The sequence below is a fragment of the Oncorhynchus kisutch genome, linkage group LG29 (genome assembly GCF_002021735.2).
Source record: "Oncorhynchus kisutch isolate 150728-3 linkage group LG29, Okis_V2, whole genome shotgun sequence".
In the NCBI taxonomy this organism is placed as follows: Eukaryota; Metazoa; Chordata; class Actinopteri; order Salmoniformes; family Salmonidae; genus Oncorhynchus; species Oncorhynchus kisutch.
In genome coordinates this window covers 6,151,584-6,168,751 of record NC_034202.2, presented here as the reverse complement: position 1 = coordinate 6,168,751, position 17,168 = coordinate 6,151,584, and the positions used below count along the sequence as shown (strand labels likewise).

Below are 17,168 nucleotides of genomic sequence, written 5' to 3'. Positions count from 1 at the left end.
ATAAACCTATAGTGTCTATAAACCTATAGTGTCTATAATCCTATAGTATAGTATCTGTAAACCTATAGTGTCTATAAACCTATAGTGTCTATAAACCTATAGTGTCTATAATCCTATAGTGTCTATAATCCTATAGTGTCTATAATCCTATAGTATAGTATCTATAAACCTATAGTGACTATAAACCTATAGTGTAGTATCTATAAACCTATAGTGACTATAAACCTATAGTATAGTATCTATAAACCTAGTGTCTATAAACCTATAGTATAGTATCTATAAACCTATAGTGTCTATAAACCTATAGTATAGTATGTATAAACCTATAGTGACTATAAACCTATAGTGACTATAAACCTATAGTGTCTATAATCCTATAGTATAGTATCTGTAAACCTATAGTGACTATAAACCTATAGTGACTATAAACCTATAGTGTCTATAATCCTATAGTGTCTATAATCCTATAGTGTCTATAATCCTATAGTATAGTATCTATAAACCTATAGTGACTATAAACCTATAGTGTCTATAAATCTATAGTGTCTATAAATCTATAGTGTCTATAAATCTATAGTGTCTATAAATCTATAGTGTCTATAAACCTATAGTGTTTATAATCCTATAGTGTCTATAATCCTATAGTATAGTATCTATAAACCTATAGTGTCTATAAACCTATAGTGTCTATAATCCTATAGTATAGTATCTGTAAACCTATAGTGACTATAAATCCTATAGTATACTATCTATAAACCTATAGTGTCTATAATCCTATAGTATACTATCTATAAACCTATAGTGTCTATAATCCTATAGTATACTATCTATAAACCTATAGTGTCTATAATCCTATAGTATAGTATCTGTAAACCTATAGTGTCTATAAACCTATAGTGTCTATAAACCTATAGTGTCTATAAACCTATAGTGTCTATAAACCTATAGTATAGTATCTGTAAACCTATAGTGTCTATAAACCTATAGTGTCTATAACCCTATAGTATACTATCTGTAAACCTATAGTGTCTATAAACCTAGTGTCTATAATCCTATAGTATACTATCTGTAAACCTATAGTGACTATAAATCCTATAGTATAATGTATATAAACCTATAGTGTCTATAAACCTATAGTGTCTATAATCCTATAGTATAGTATCTGTAAACCTATAGTGACTATAAATCCTATAGTATACTATCTATAAACCTATAGTGTATATAATCCTATAGTATACCATCTATAAACCTATAGTGTCTATAAACCTATAGTGTCTATAATCCTATAGTATACTATCTGTAAACCTATAGTGACTATAAATCCTATAGTATAGTATCTATTATCCTATAGTATCTATAAACCTATAGTGTCTATAAACCCTATAGTGTCTATAAATCCTATAGTATAGTATCTATAAACCTATAGTATCTATAAACCCTATAGTAGTGTCTATAAACCTATAGTGTCTATAAATCCTATAGTATAATGTCTATAAACCTAGTGTCTATAAATCCTATAGTATAGTATCTATAAACCTATAGTGTCTATTAACCTATAGTGTCTATAAACCTATAGTATAGTATCTATAAACCCTATAGGATAGTGTCTATAAACCTATAGTGTCTATAATCCTATAGTATAGTATATATAAACCTATAGTGTCTATAAATCCTATAGTATCTATAAACCTTTAGTGTCTATAAACCCTATAGTATAGTATCTGTAAACCTATAGTGTCTATAAATCCTATAGTATCTATAAACCTTTAGTATCTATAAACCTATAGTATAGTATCTGTAATCCTATAGTATCTATAAACCTATAGTATAGTATCTATAAACCCTATAGTATAGTGTCTATAAACCTATAGTATCTATAACCCTATAGTATAGTATCTATAAACCCTATAGTATAGTATCTATAAACCCTATAGTATAGTGTCTATAAACCTATAGTGTCTATAAACCTATAGTATCTATAACCCTATAGTATAGTATCTATAAACCTTATAGTATAGTATCTATAAACCTTATAGTATAGTATCTATAAACCCTATAGTATAGTATCTATAAACCCTATAGTATAGTGTCTATAAACCTATAGTGTCTATACATCCTATAGTATAGTATCTATAAACCTATAGTGTCTATAAATCCTATAGTATCTATAAACCTTTAGTGTCTATAAACCCTATAGTATAGTATCTATAAACCTATAGTGTCTATAAATCCTATAGTATAGTATCTATAAACCTATAGTGTCTATAAATCCTATAGTATAGTATCTATAAACATATAGTGACTATAAACCTATAGTATAGTATCTATAAACCTAGTGTCTATTAACCTATAGTATATATAAACCTATAGTGTCTATAAATCCTATAGTATAGTATCTATAAACCTATCTATAGTGTCTATTAACCTATAGTATCTATAAACCTATAGTGTCTATAAATCCTATAGTATAGTATTTATAAACCTATAGTGTCTATAAACCCTATAGTATAGTATCTGTAAACCTATAGTGTCTATAAACCTATAGTGTCTATAAACCTATAGTGTCTATAAACCTATAGTGTCTATAAACCTATAGTATACTATCTGTAAACCTATAGTGACTATAAATCCTATAGTATAGTATCTATTATCCTATAGTATCTATAAACCTATAGTGTCTATAAACCCTATAGTGTCTATAAATCCTATAGTATAGTATCTATAAACCTATAGTATCTATAAACCCTATAGTAGTGTCTATAAACCTATAGCATCTATAAATCTATAGTATCTGTAAACCTATAGTGTCTATAATCCTATAGTGTCTATAAACCTATAGTGTCTATATATCCTATAGTATCTATTAACCTATAGTATCTATAAACCTATAGTGTCTATAAACCTATAGTATAGTATCTATAAACCTATAGTGTCTATAAATCCTATAGTATAGTATCTATAAACCTATAGTGTCTATAATCCTATAGTATAGTATCTGTAAACATAGTGTCTATAAACCTATAGTGTCTATAAACCTATAGTATAGTATCTATAAACCTATAGTGTCTATAAATCCTATAGTATAGTATCTATAAACCTATAGTATCTGTAAACCTATAGTATCTATAAACCTATAGTATCTGTAAACCTAGTGTCTATAAATCCTATAGTATAGTATCTATAAACCTAGTGTCTATAAACCTATAGTATAGTGTCTATAAATCCTATAGTGTCTATAAATCCTATAGTATAGTATCTATAAACCTATAGTGTCTATAATCCTATAGTATAGTATCTGTAAACATAGTGTCTATAAACCTAGTGTCTATAAACCTATAGTATAGTATCTATAAACCTATAGTGTCTATAAATCCTATAGTATAGTATCTATAAACCTATAGTATCTGTAAACCTATAGTATCTATAAACCTATAGTATCTGTAAACCTATAGTATATATAAACCTATAGTATCTGTAAACCTATAGTATATATAAACCTATAGTATCTGTAAACCTATAGTGTCTATAAATCCTATACTATCTATAAACCTATAGTGTCTATAAATCCTATAGTATAGTATCTATAAACCTATAGTATCTGTAAACCTATAGTATCTATACACCTATAGTATCTGTAAACCTATAGTGTCTATAAATCCTATACTATCTATAAACCTATAGTGTCTATAAATCCTATAGTATAGTATCTATAAACCTATAGTATCTGTAAACCTATAGTATCTATAAACCTATAGTATCTGTAAACCTATAGTATATATAAACCTATAGTATCTGTAAACCTATAGTATATATAAACCTATAGTATCTGTAAACCTATAGTGTCTATAAATCCTATACTATCTATAAACCTATAGTGTCTATAAATCCTATAGTATAGTATCTATAAACCTATAGTATCTGTAAACCTATAGTATCTATACACCTATAGTATCTGTAAACCTATAGTGTCTATAAATCCTATACTATCTATAAACCTATAGTGTCTATAAATCCTATAGTATAGTATCTATAAACCTATAGTATCTGTAAACCTATAGTATCTATAAACCTATAGTATCTGTAAACCTAGTGTCTATAAATCCTATAGTGTCTATAAATCCTATAGTATAGTATCTATAAACCTATAGTATCTATAAACCTATAGTGTCTATAAACCTATAGTATCTATAAACCTATAGTGTCTATATATCCTATAGTATAGTATCTATAAACCTATAGTGTCTATAAACCTATAGTATCTATAAACCTATAGTATCTATAAACCTATAGTGTCTATAATCCTATAGTATAGTATATATAAACCTATAGTATCTATAAACCTATAGTATCTATAAACCTATAGTGTCTATAAATCCTATAGTATAGTGTCTATAAATCCTATAGTATAGTATCTATAAACCTATAGTATCTATAAACCTATAGTATCTATAAACCTATAGTGTCTATAAACCTATAGTATCTATAAACCTATAGTATCTATACACCTATAGTATCTGTAATCCTATAGTGTCTATAAACCTATAGTGTCTATAAACCTATAGTATATATAAACCTATAGTATCTATAAACCTATAGTATCTATACACCTATAGTATCTGTAAACCTATAGTGTCTGTAAACCTATAGTGTCTATAAACCTATAGTGTCTATAAACCTATAGTGTCTATAAACCTATAGTATATATAAACCTATAGTATCTGTAAACCTATAGTATATATAAACCTATAGTATCTGTAAACCTATAGTATATATAAACCTATAGTATCTGTAAACCTATAGTATCTATACACCTATAGTATCTGTAAACCTATAGTGTCTATAAATCCTATAGTATAGTATCTATAAACCTATAGTGTCTATAAATCCTATAGTATAGTATCTATAAACCTATAGTGTCTATAAATCCTATAGTATAGTATATATAAACCTATAGTGTCTATAAATCCTATAGTATAGTATCTATAAACCTATAGTGTCTATAAATCCTATAGTATAGTATCTATAAACCTATAGTGTCTATAAATCCTATAGTATAGTATCTATAAACCTATAGTGTCTATAAATCCTATAGTATAGTATCTATAAACCTATAGTGTCTATAAATCCTATAGTATAGTATCTATAAACCTATAGTGTCTATAAATCCTATAGTATAGTATCTATAATCCTATAGTATCTATAAACCTATAGTGTCTATAAATCCTATAGTATCTATAATCCTATAGTATCTATAATCCTATAGTATCTATAATCCTATAGTATCTATAAACCTATAGTGTCTATAAATCCTATAGTATAGTATCTATAAACCTATAGTATCTATAATCCTATAGTATCTATAAACCTATAGTATCTATAATCCTATAGTATCTGTAATCCTATAGTGGAGATAACATCAGTCTATTTGTACATGATTTTCTTCACGTTTCCTCCGATGATTTCCTCAACAATTGAGTTGTCTGGCCGTCAGTGATAAGCATGTGTCTTATTTGATTGGTATCAATTCACTAATGGAGGGTAGTATAGATATTACAGACACTAGTACCGATACCAAATTAGCACTGGTTTGTTAGAAACATTGAAACTTAAAATGTAATTTTTTAGGTTACAAACATTGACCCTTAAAATGTGTTTTTATTCTCTCAAGTGCCCAATGACGTTAGCTGAGGCAGCTATTTAAATTCAAAAGAAAATGGTTTGCTTCTAATTGAGACTATTTTCAAATGAATTTACAGCTTCTTGGCTGATATCTTCTAATTTCTTGAGAGTATCAGCAAATAGGAGCATGAGAACGAAAAATGGAACTATGGACTCAAAAGATGGCGACATGCACTCCTTGATCAGTCAGCCATTGTACACGACTACTTTGTTTAGCTCTATGTATAACACAACTACAGTAAGTAGCCTGCAAGAGCTACACAAACACATAAAGCATCTGTGGAGGCACAAAATGCCAATTGTTTACACGTGGTTGTGGATGTTTAATATAAGAAACAGTTTTACTCACAAACTTCCTCTTCTTGGAAGACTCAGCTCCTTCTAAAAAGAAAAAGATCAATAAATAAAATGTTTACACAGTGACATCGTTGTTAAACAGCATGACATGAAACCTGAAGAAAACGTGTTTACAAAGTTAAATGGATGTTAAAATCAGGTCATATATTGATATTCATCAGACAGTGCCGACTGTCTGACTAGCCTGTCCTGGGATAATGGATGACCTTTGTTTTAATTAGCTACATAGCTGCTGTATCCTTGCCACTTAAATGGATGTGCTTTATTTGTCATTGTCAATTAAATAACAAATAAATAAAAGAGATGACCTGCCCCCCCCCCCCGGTCTGCCCCCCCGTCTCCCCCCCCCCGTCTGTGTCTCCATTTATCCCAAAACATGACTTCACTTTCTTGGCTGACCCAGTTCGAGTACCTCAAGACAAAAAGCACTGAGTCACACAGTTCATAATGAAACAATTCAAAGAGCACGCAATTCACACTCTCAAAGGCCATATGTAAATCACAGAATAATTGTGCCTCAAAAGACAAGGCTCTAGACTAACTTTTTCCACATGTGCAACTTCATGAGTTGATTGCAGCAGCACATGATTTGGTCGCACCAACTCTTCACAGCTGCGCGGTGACAATGACCTGACCTGTGTCCTATAATGTATCTGCATTCCATACAGAGCCAGGCTAATAATGAATAGCAATCTTTTAAATTAGCATGCCCTTGACATTCAGGTAAATTTGCCAGCGGCACACTGAAAGGTACTAGTGTCACTACTTCTGCCGAAGTCGAAGCCTCTCCTTGTTTGGGCGGTGCTCGGCGGTCGACGTCACCGGTCTTCTAGAATCTTAAGAATCACAATACATATCGTATCGCCACTTAAGTATTGTTATAGTATCGTATTTAAAAATATATATATAGTTTTCCTAGTAGTGGTGTTTTTGTACTGTACAATGTAGGATACATGTGACGACAAAGTTTTCTAAGCAAATGCCCCGCAACACAAATCATCATGAAATCAGTCTACCGGTTAGGCCTACTTTGGAGTCAACATTTAATTGCAAAGGTTTTTGGGGAAAGCCTTCAGAAACAATTGTTTAAACAGCTCATGATGACTGAATTGCGTATAGCAAAGATTCAACCAAGACTTCGGACCAACCTTTTTGAATACCTGGTCAGACTGCTGTTTGAATAAATGTCGCAAAAAAAAAAAATGTAAAAACACGTGACCAGGTTTTTAAGTCACTGGCACCCTAGCAACTAATATTTTGTTGTTGTACTGAAACTGTTTTGGTCACCGTTTTGAGCCCTAGAAGAGGAAACATGTCTATTGCTCGACCATTACAATCATAGAAAACAAAGCTTTTCTCAGGAAACCAATTAGACAAGCTACAGTACGCTCCCCCGGAGGTTGTGCTGTATTGCAGCAGTCCCTGCAGTGGGGGGGAAACATAAACAATACTTTCATTGATTGCCCAAGGGAGTGGATTAGGCACCTTGATCCGTGCCAGCTCTGTATTTACTGTACCCGTAAATGAACGGGAAAAATGTCATAAGTCATTTGCGTAGATATTTTTACTGATTGTTTTTATTCCATCAACTGTAATGGATCTCAATGTGTTTAATTACAGGCTGTTGAATTCATAGATATCATATATTGGACAGAGTAGCTCTATTCCCAATAAAGATTCAAGTCAGTACATCATAAAAGTAATGTGTTCATTATACAGGGATGAAACACTGCACCTTTAAAAAGCAGGCCTCTATTGTGTACAACACGTGTTGAAAATGCATCAAAAGTTAATAAACTAAGAGATTTTTCCAATAATGCACATCCACAGTAGCTCTGCAGTCTGCACTTGGGGAAAATGTAATAGTATTAATATACCAGTAGAGGGGAGCATTTACAATAAAGTAGTACTGTCATCTTCTGATATATGCATGCACTGTCTGTCTGGGGACTGCTGCTGTTGAATGTGTGTACTGACCAAACCACAGCCTGCAGATACACAGAGCAAGTGAACAGAATATATTTGAACTGGGACTGTGGAACTGCACTGAAGTGAACATAAAAGGACTTTTGCACATTTGAACACATCTCAAACGCACTTACGTGGTGTCAACTCGATTGGAATTTTCCATTAAATTGCATTCAGAATCCGTGGAGCAACAAGAATCCCACTACCACACATGGAGATGACAGGACTAAAACCCACACAATCCCATTTGTAACGTGTTTCATTCCTAATCCTTTCACCAGTATGTCATTGCACTAAACTGCCATAGTCAAGATACCTAAATTAATTATGGTTGAACAAATACATAAAACAGTACAGTAAGGGTGAGGTCCTTTTGTCTTAGAAATGAGACAGCAGAGAGTTTAAAGGGGGAGGTGTTTAAAGGGTCTAATCAGTAGAAAATTAACTAAGCCCCTCTCCCCGTGGCCATCAATTAGAGCTTGATGGCTCCTGTGGATCCAAGCCAGCATTTCATAGGCTAACGTGACTGTGGTTCATGCTAAGTACCATAAGGGAATATGTGAAGCTATTGTGAATTCTAACCAATGACAGCATAGCAAATCATTGTAGGTGCCTACTGGTTCAATGGCACACACAGCAACAAAAAATCCTGGTAAAACCTGTGGCGATTACTTTAAAGATTAAAACATGTGTCATGAGTTATGACTGCCGGCAGAGAAGAAATATCTTGCCCATTGAGAGAAGCAAAAGACTGAACTTAATAGGGCAAATTCTACAAAGTTGAGTTAACACTATTAACGTTTCCCTTTACTGTGTCACACCCTGACCATAGTTTGCTTTGTATGTTTCTATGTTTTTGTTTGGTCAGGGTGTGATCTGAGTGGGCATTCTATGTTGGATGTCTTGTTTGTCTATTTCTATGTCTGGCCTGATATGGTTCTCAATCAGAGGCAGGTGTTAGTCATTGTCTCTGATTGGGAACCATATTTAGGTAGCCTGGGTTTCACTGTGTGTTTGTGGGTGATTGTTCCTGTCTCTGTGTTTTGCACCAGATAGGGCTGTTTTTGGTTTTCCACGTTTATTGTTTTGTAGTGTTTGTGTTTATCTTTTTGTTATTAAACATGAATCAAAGAAACCACGCTGCATTTTGGTCCGCTACTCCTTCAGATGAAGAAAACCGTTACATACTGTAACAATTGAGATCAAATCAATGCAACATACTGAAACAAAATGAACTATTCAAGATACTTTGTTGTAGGCAGAAAGCATCGAAATAGGATTTTATTGTGCACGACTCAGCCCGTTCGCTACACAGACGATGCGGCATTACCAATCAGAACTGCAATAGGCCTATATGCGAATCGACCATTGCCATATGTGGATCTGTAAAATTGACTTTGAACTGGATTGTGTTTACAGCTGTGGTCGAGAGTAGATGCGCTTGTTTTGAGATCAAAGCGTGAGCTGCATGTGTGCACATTTGGTTCATATCCTTTGCTAGTTATTGAGTTATTAGCCCAGTTATAGATCATTTGTACTCAGCAATGGGGGAGGGATTGCTTCCAACAAGAGCACACAATGTGTACATTTCGACCATGTGTACATTTCGACCATGTGTACATTTCGACCATGTGTACATTTAGACAATGTGTACATTTAGACATTCTTGAAATGTGAGTCAAGTAAAAACATTTTTTGTCTTAAAGGGACAGTGATGTATTTTGAGAGTATCCAATAGGCAGAGGTTAGCATCATTTGTCTGATTCTTTGTAATAAATGGTATGGGAATAATAATGCATTTTATTTTGTAAAGTGGTTTTCATGTACCGAGCAACACATTTTCAGTCACCTCCTTGTCTGATGGACAAGTGGATAAACAAGTTAATGTCAAGCCCTGCACCTTGTTTTCAAAAGTCTCAGAACTTACATTGAACACCCCACATTGGCTGCTACTGTAGGCTGAATGATAGAACAGCTATTTCCATGTTAAAAAGTTATGGGATGCATTTTCTCCATTATTTTGATGGTAGGCCACTCTGGTAGGTCTACATTATGATCAAATAGCCACAGTAGTCTACTTGGCCACTGTTAAAACTGTACTGCCTCAGTGGTTCACAGTAAACAAACGCTGGAAGTTGCACAGAATTTACACAACGTTCAAGTTCGTGCTCAGCAGACCTAAAATTTGCTTCGTGGCCCCAAAAAATGTAGGGAACATTGGTCATGACTATATCTCTCACAGTGGGTAAGAAGTTGATCCACTGACATACACTTCTACTGTGTGAGAAACCCTATACACAACCCAGTGAGCAGGTCTTCCCCATATGGTGTGAAGACACATCAAAGTGCATGTAACCACTGATATTGTACTCATGAGCACAAACGGAGAGTGGTGGTGGTGGATGAAAGTGGCTGGGTTGAGAGAGGAGACATTGCGCCCGAGACGGCGCACCTCGTCTGAGTTCGTCATACCTCTGAACTCCCAGTCCACCACACTGAACAGCAGTCAGACTGAACTTCCATTTTCAGAAAAACTATAAATATTTTCCATAGGAAATAAAAACTTTATTTGATACTAGACAATTGCAGTGGACGACATTCAAAGTGAACCCTCAAAGTTGAGCATAAATGAGTACAAATAAACTGTCAATATTCTCCATCGAGAAGGCATACTTTATCGGAAAATGCTAGACGGCAACAGTGAGTAACATTCAAAGTGAACCCTCAATGTTACACATGAATTAGTCCACTGTTGATACAAGTGTACAAAAAGCTAAGGCTAAAAGACTTATGTAATCTTTGGTTTACACATGAATTGTCTGAGAAATTACAGGGAATAAATGTTCCTTGTGCTAAGGTCAGACGGAATGATTCTACATCCAATTGGCATTCACTCAGGTATTTGAAAAATTCTAGATTAGGGAGAATTATTCTGTGATTTCCACATTTTGTTCATAAATAGATTAGTGTTTTTCCCCCACCCCACATCAATCTACACACAATACCCCAAAACATAGCAAAAATATATAGATTTTTTTTAAAAATGTTTACAAATGTATTAATAATAAACTGAAACAGTATTCAGACCCTTTTCTCAGCACTTTGTTGAAGCACCTTTGGCAGCGACTACAGCCTCAAGTCTTGGGTATTTGGGGAGTTTCTCCCATTCTTCTCTGCAGATCCTCTCAAGCTCTGTCTGGTTGGATGGGGAGCATCGCCATACAGCTATTTTCGGGTCTCTCCAGAGATGGTAGATCAGGTTCAATTCCAGGCTCTGGCTAAGCCACTCAAGGACATTCAGAGACTTTGTCCTGTGACACATGGCATTCAGGCCAAAGAGTTAAACTTTGGTTTCATCAGACCAGAGAATCAGCCCAAGCGGGCTGTCATGTGTCTTTTACAGAGGAGTGGGTTCCGTCAGGCCACTCTACCATGAAGGCCTGATTGGTGGAGTGCTGCAGAGATGGTTGTCCTTCTGGAAGGTTCTCCCATCTCCACAGAGGAACTCTGGCGCTCTGTCAGTGTGACCATTGGGTTCTTGGTCACCTCCCTGACCAAGACCCTTCTCCCCCGATTGCTCAGTTTGGCCGGGCGGCCAGCTCTAGGAAGAGTCTTGGTGGTTCCGAACTTCTTCCATTTAAGAATGATGGAGGCCACTGTGTTCTTGGGGACCTTCAATGCTGCAGAAGTTTTTTGGTACCCTTCCCCAGATCTGTGCCTCGACACAATCCTGTCTCGGAGCTCTATGGACAATTCCTTCATCCTCAAAATTGCTTCAACCTCATGGCTTGGTTTTTGCTCTGACATGCACCATCAACTGTGGAACCTTATATAGACAGGCCTTTCCAAATCATGTCAAATCAATTGAATTTACCACAGGTGGACTCCAATCAAGTTACAGAAACATCAAGGATGATCAATGGAAACAGGATGCAACTGAGCTCAATTTCGAGTCTTAGAGCCAAGGCTCTGAATACTGATGTAAATAAAGGAAAAGGTTTTTGGGGGGTTTTAATACATTTGCAACAATTTCTAAAAACCTGTTTTTGCTCTGTCATTATGGAGTATTGTGTGTAGATTGACGAGGATTTTTTGTTGTTGACTGAAATAGGCCTGGATCAGGCTTCTTGCAAGTGGTTTGAAAATGTTCCGTCAGACAGGACTGAATGTGTGATCTCTGATGGTGTTAAATCTAGTTTCCTGGACATTACAAAAAGTCGATAATGAGACCTGTTCCCTTTACTATTTATGTAAATAATATTGGTCTGTTAACTTGTCATATTAATCTCTATGTTGACGACACCACACCACATCCCTTTAAATGAGTTGATTTGGCTATTTCAACCACACCCGTTGCTGACAGGTGTATAGAAATCGAGAACACAGCCATTCAATCTGCATAAACAAACATTGACAGTAGAATGGCCCGTACTGAAGAGCTCAAATTACTTTCAACGTGGCACTGTCATTGGATGCCACCTTTCCACTAAGTCAATTCGTCAAATTTCTGCCCTGCTTCGGCTGCTCCGGTCAACTGTAAGTGCTGTTATTGTGATGTGGAAAGCGCATGAAAATCATCTGTCCTTGGTTGCCCCTCACTACCGAGTTCCAAACTGCCTCTGGAAGCAACGTCAGCACAAGAACTGTTCGGCGAAGGGCCCCCCGAGCGGCACAGCGTAACTAAGGCATTGGGGTGCTTTATTTGGCTGATCGCGCTCTAGCGATTCCTTATGGCGGGTCGGGCGGCAGCGGGCTGGTTGTCAGTGGAACGGCGTTACGTCCATCACATTGGTGCGGTTGGCGTCCAGTTTAACTCGCCCGGGCGGGTGTTAAGAAGCGTGATTTGGCCTCCTGAGCCCGTTGGGGAGTTGATTTGGCCTCCTGAGCCCGTTGGGGAGTTGATTTGGCCTCCGTTGGGGAGTTGCAGTGATGAGACCGGAATTGGGAAGAAAAGGGGTGGCTGGAGTGGTGTAAAGCTCGCCACCATTGGACCTCTGGAGCAGTGGAAACGCATTCTCTGGAGTCACCAGCTGGCAGTCTGATGGGAGAACGCTACCTGCCCTAATGCATAGTGCCAACGGTAAAGTTTAGTGGAGGAGGAATAATGCTCTGGGGCTGTTTTTCATGGTTCGGTGTAGGCTGCTTAGTTCCAGTGAAGGGAAATCTTAATGCTACAGCATACATTGACATTCTAGACAATTCTCTGTTTGGGGAAAGCCCTTTCCAGTTTCAGCATGACAATGCCCTTGTGAACAAAACGAGGTCCATACAGAAATTGTGTGGAAGAACATCACTGTCCGGGGCCTGACCTAATCCCCATCGACCACATTTGGGATGAATTGGAACGGCGACTGCGAGCCAGGCCTAATCGCCCAACATCAGTGCCCGACCTCACTAATGCGCATGGCTATATGGAAGCAAGTCCCCACAGCAATTTTACAACATCTAGTGGAAAGCCTTCCCAGAACAGTGGAGGCTGTTATAGCAGCAAAGGGGGGGACCAACTCCATATTAATGCCCATGATTTTGGAATGAGATGTTCGACTTGCAGGTGTCCACATACCTTTTATGCGGACACCTTAATGTGCCATTTAGTGTATGTATGCCATTTCCCCCAACTGTTGCCCAGGCTATGTTGGAGCTGCAACCTGACCGTGTCAACATTACAGAAACACCCTGGTTCGTTTAAAACATGTACTTAATGTGGGCAAGACTAAATATATGTTGTTCTGTAGTTCTCACAAAAAATGTTTCAGAGAGCCTATATATTTATCCAATGGATTGTTCTCCCATTGATCGGGTTCCTGCCTACAAATATATATATAAATATATGTGCATTTGGACAAAGACTTAATTGTTTTTAAACATATGGATGAGTTACTTTAAAAAAAGCTACAATTTAAAGTCTTTTTTTAGAAATAGATCTTGCCACTCCCTAAATAGCAGGAAGCAGATTGTGTAATCAACTTTCCTGCCAGTTCTTGATTATGGTGACACCATTCACAAGATTGCAGCAGCCACTACTCTTAAAACCTTTGGATGCCGTCTACCACAACGCCATTAGTTTTATCACTGGCGACAGTTTTAATATTCACCACTGCATCCTGTCCTCATTAAAGTCCCGTGGACCAATTCATTACTCCCTTTTCGTTTACAAAGTCCAACTACACAAGCTTCCAACTTACATAACTTTGTTGCTAAGGTACAAAAGAATAAGCTACCTAACCTGCTCACAGTACTGGTTAACTCTTGGTCTCGACCAATTTAGGTAAGTCGTCCTTTAGTTTTATTTGTTGGAATAATCTACAAAATTCCTTGCATCTTGATTTCCTGTTGAATTAAATAATTGAGATTTGCACTTGTTTCGATTGATTCTTTTAGTTCATTTGTTGAAATTGTGGTGCTGAGGTTGTGCCTTGTGGTTATTTAAACTTTTTTTAAATGTTTAAGTAAATGGTTCTACCTATTGTGACAAAATGTTTGTACTCGGGGCACCATTGGGAATGATACGCCAGTCTCAATTGGGCTACCCTGATTAAATAAAAGAGAATAAAAATTAAATAAACACAGTCCCAAAATATTTTGCATGTCAGCAGTTAAGTTTTCAAGATATTGGACTTTCAAGAAGCAAAGTGTCACTGGTAGGGTAGTATCCAGATTTTCATGTCGTCATACTAACTCTCATTCCGGGAATTATGGAATTACCGGCTTAGTTCACAAGGGGGCGACAAAAGAAAATCCAACTATTAGCAGAATGCTAGCAACATTTACACAAGTATCAGCATATTTCCATGGAGGTTGCCAGCTAAATATGGTAACGAGCACCAACGAAAATAAACAAATTATAAAGACATGCAATCCAGTGCATAAATCTATACATATACTGTACAGGTAGGAGCTACCAAATGTCCTTTTTTGGTGAGTTTGGACATTTACAAGCTAATGTGAACAAGAGACATTGTGCAAATGAACAGAGTTTTGACGCATGCTAGTCTGAAGGAAGAACAGTAGTGGCTCTGGAGAAGCATGTGTACACGCTGTGTCTGTGTGGAGTCTGGAGTCGCTAGGGCAACGGGCCTGCCTGCTCTGCTCAGAGAAGGTGGAGGAAAAGACGGGCCGAGAACGGAGAGGAGAAAAAAGGCAAGAAAATCAATGTTGCAGCTGTACAAATAACTCACCAAAATGGCTTTGACTTTTCAAACATGGCAGGAAGCTAACACAATATGATGACCTTACTAATTCAGCCACTTACTTGGTTAACTATCAAGTTAAACTTAGGGGTCACGTTAACGCAGAATTCTAAATATCTCACAGAGGAAAAAAATATAAAACGCAGATCCAAAATGCTTCTTATTTTGATATCTGCTTGACATCAGACAAATTTTGCGCTTCAGTTGCACTTCTCCACTCAGATGAGGATTCACAAACAACAATTATATTGCTAGAAAGCGCTTTGACTAATGTGTAGCTACTTTTCTCAGTGTAGCCAGCCTACCTTTCTCTGGTAAAATGCAAACTAATTGCAGACAAATGTGGCACTTCAATTGCACTTCCTCACTCAGATGTGAATTAACAAACAGGCATTCGATTGCCAGACAGCGCTTTGACTTTTCTCTAAAAATGCTAATTTTACTTGAAGCAAAACATCAGGAAAAGTAGCTGGCTACATTCTTTCTATGATAAACATTAGAAATATGATGGCCATGCATCGCTTTTGTAAAACATTTACTTTTCCATTGTAAGCTCATTTAATTGTGTGGCTGCCAGCCAAATAGCATTACACTTCTGTTGTCATCTGATGAAAATGAAGCTATTTTCTGCAGATTGTGTTGCCCTAATGTATTTTCTGTGACAGAAAACTATAGTTGTACTTCCTTGATCACTCTATTGAAGCAAAAAAAACACAACTTTCAATATAATACTGTCTGTCAATACACAGCTGGATTCACCTGCTCCAGCTTTCTCCCGTTGTGCTATTTAAAAACAAACACGTGACTGGCTCAACTGTTCTGGGGAACTATGGTAAGCTTCATAATGTAAAATAATGTGACAGGTGAATTGAAGAATGTGATCTCCTTGATCTCATAACTTATTGCACAAGCACAAGTTATTGCACAAGTTGACTGCAGGTATTTTCTCAACTAGATACAAATATTAAAATGTATTGAAAAACTTCTCATAAATAGTTAAGGGTATCGGCGGGATTGAAAAACCATCCTATGGCTATTTCCAAATACCCTGGTATACGGAATATACGGTATACTGCCCAAACCCAGTCACCGGGCCACATCATCATGATGATGCTAAATGCAAAGATTTTACATTATTAATAATCATGATTATTATCCATGATTATTTACAATGCCTCCCAGCTATGTCTACAGATTAGAATATCACAGAATGAGCAATTCAATAGTAAGTTGTTGCTAAGCCATTTTCTACAAACTTTCTCAGCTCCTTAGTAAGTTTTGGTAGGGTCATATTGTCAGCTATCACACTGCCAAGGCCGTATATACTGTTGACTGAATGCATGAAAACTCTTTCCAGTTCACAGTTGTTTAATTCATCTGGCTTCTTCCATCTTTCACTCTGAAAAAATAACACACTGTAAAAGAGGCTGTTGTGTTACAATAAGAGCTTTTGTGTTTATTCAATATCCATTGTGCAACACCTATGGGCATCATCTGCAGAAAAGTAATACGTCAGCATATCACATTCGTACAGTGAGTCTACCTGACAAACTGAGTTTTGTGTTTAGTCGTCAGAAAGCACAAGTGAGGAGCTGTTATACACTGAACAAAAACAAACATAACATGTAAAGTATTGGTCTCATGTTTCATGAGCTGAAATAAAAGATCCCAGAAATGTTCTATACGCACAAAAAGTATATTTCTCCCAACTTCTGTGCGCAAATTTGTTTACATCCCTGTTAGTGAGCACATCAACAAGTTGATCATACATGATCATTGCACAGGTGCACCTTGTGCTGGGGACATTAAAAGGCCAATGCAGCTCTGTGACACAAAAGTTGAGGTAGTGTGCAATTGGCATACTGACTGAAGGAATGTCCACCAGAGCTGTTGCCAGAGAATGTAATGTTCATTTCTCTACCATAAGCCGCCTCCAACATCGTTTTAGAGAATATGGCCGTTTGTCCAACCGGC

General features: G+C 36.2%; 1 protein-coding gene across 3 annotated transcripts in view; it reads right to left on the bottom strand.

Moving 5' to 3' along the window:
• Positions 1 to 17,168, bottom strand: part of LOC109873739 (microtubule-associated serine/threonine-protein kinase 3) — a 191,285-nt gene that overhangs the window by 83,999 nt on the left and 90,118 nt on the right. For all 3 annotated transcript variants that reach the window (XM_031808930.1, XM_020465436.2, XM_031808932.1), the window contains one exon: positions 6,029 to 6,060. In XM_031808930.1, coding sequence (XP_031664790.1) covers positions 6,029 to 6,060 — 32 coding nt within the window. The remainder of the gene's footprint in view (positions 1 to 6,028; positions 6,061 to 17,168) is intronic.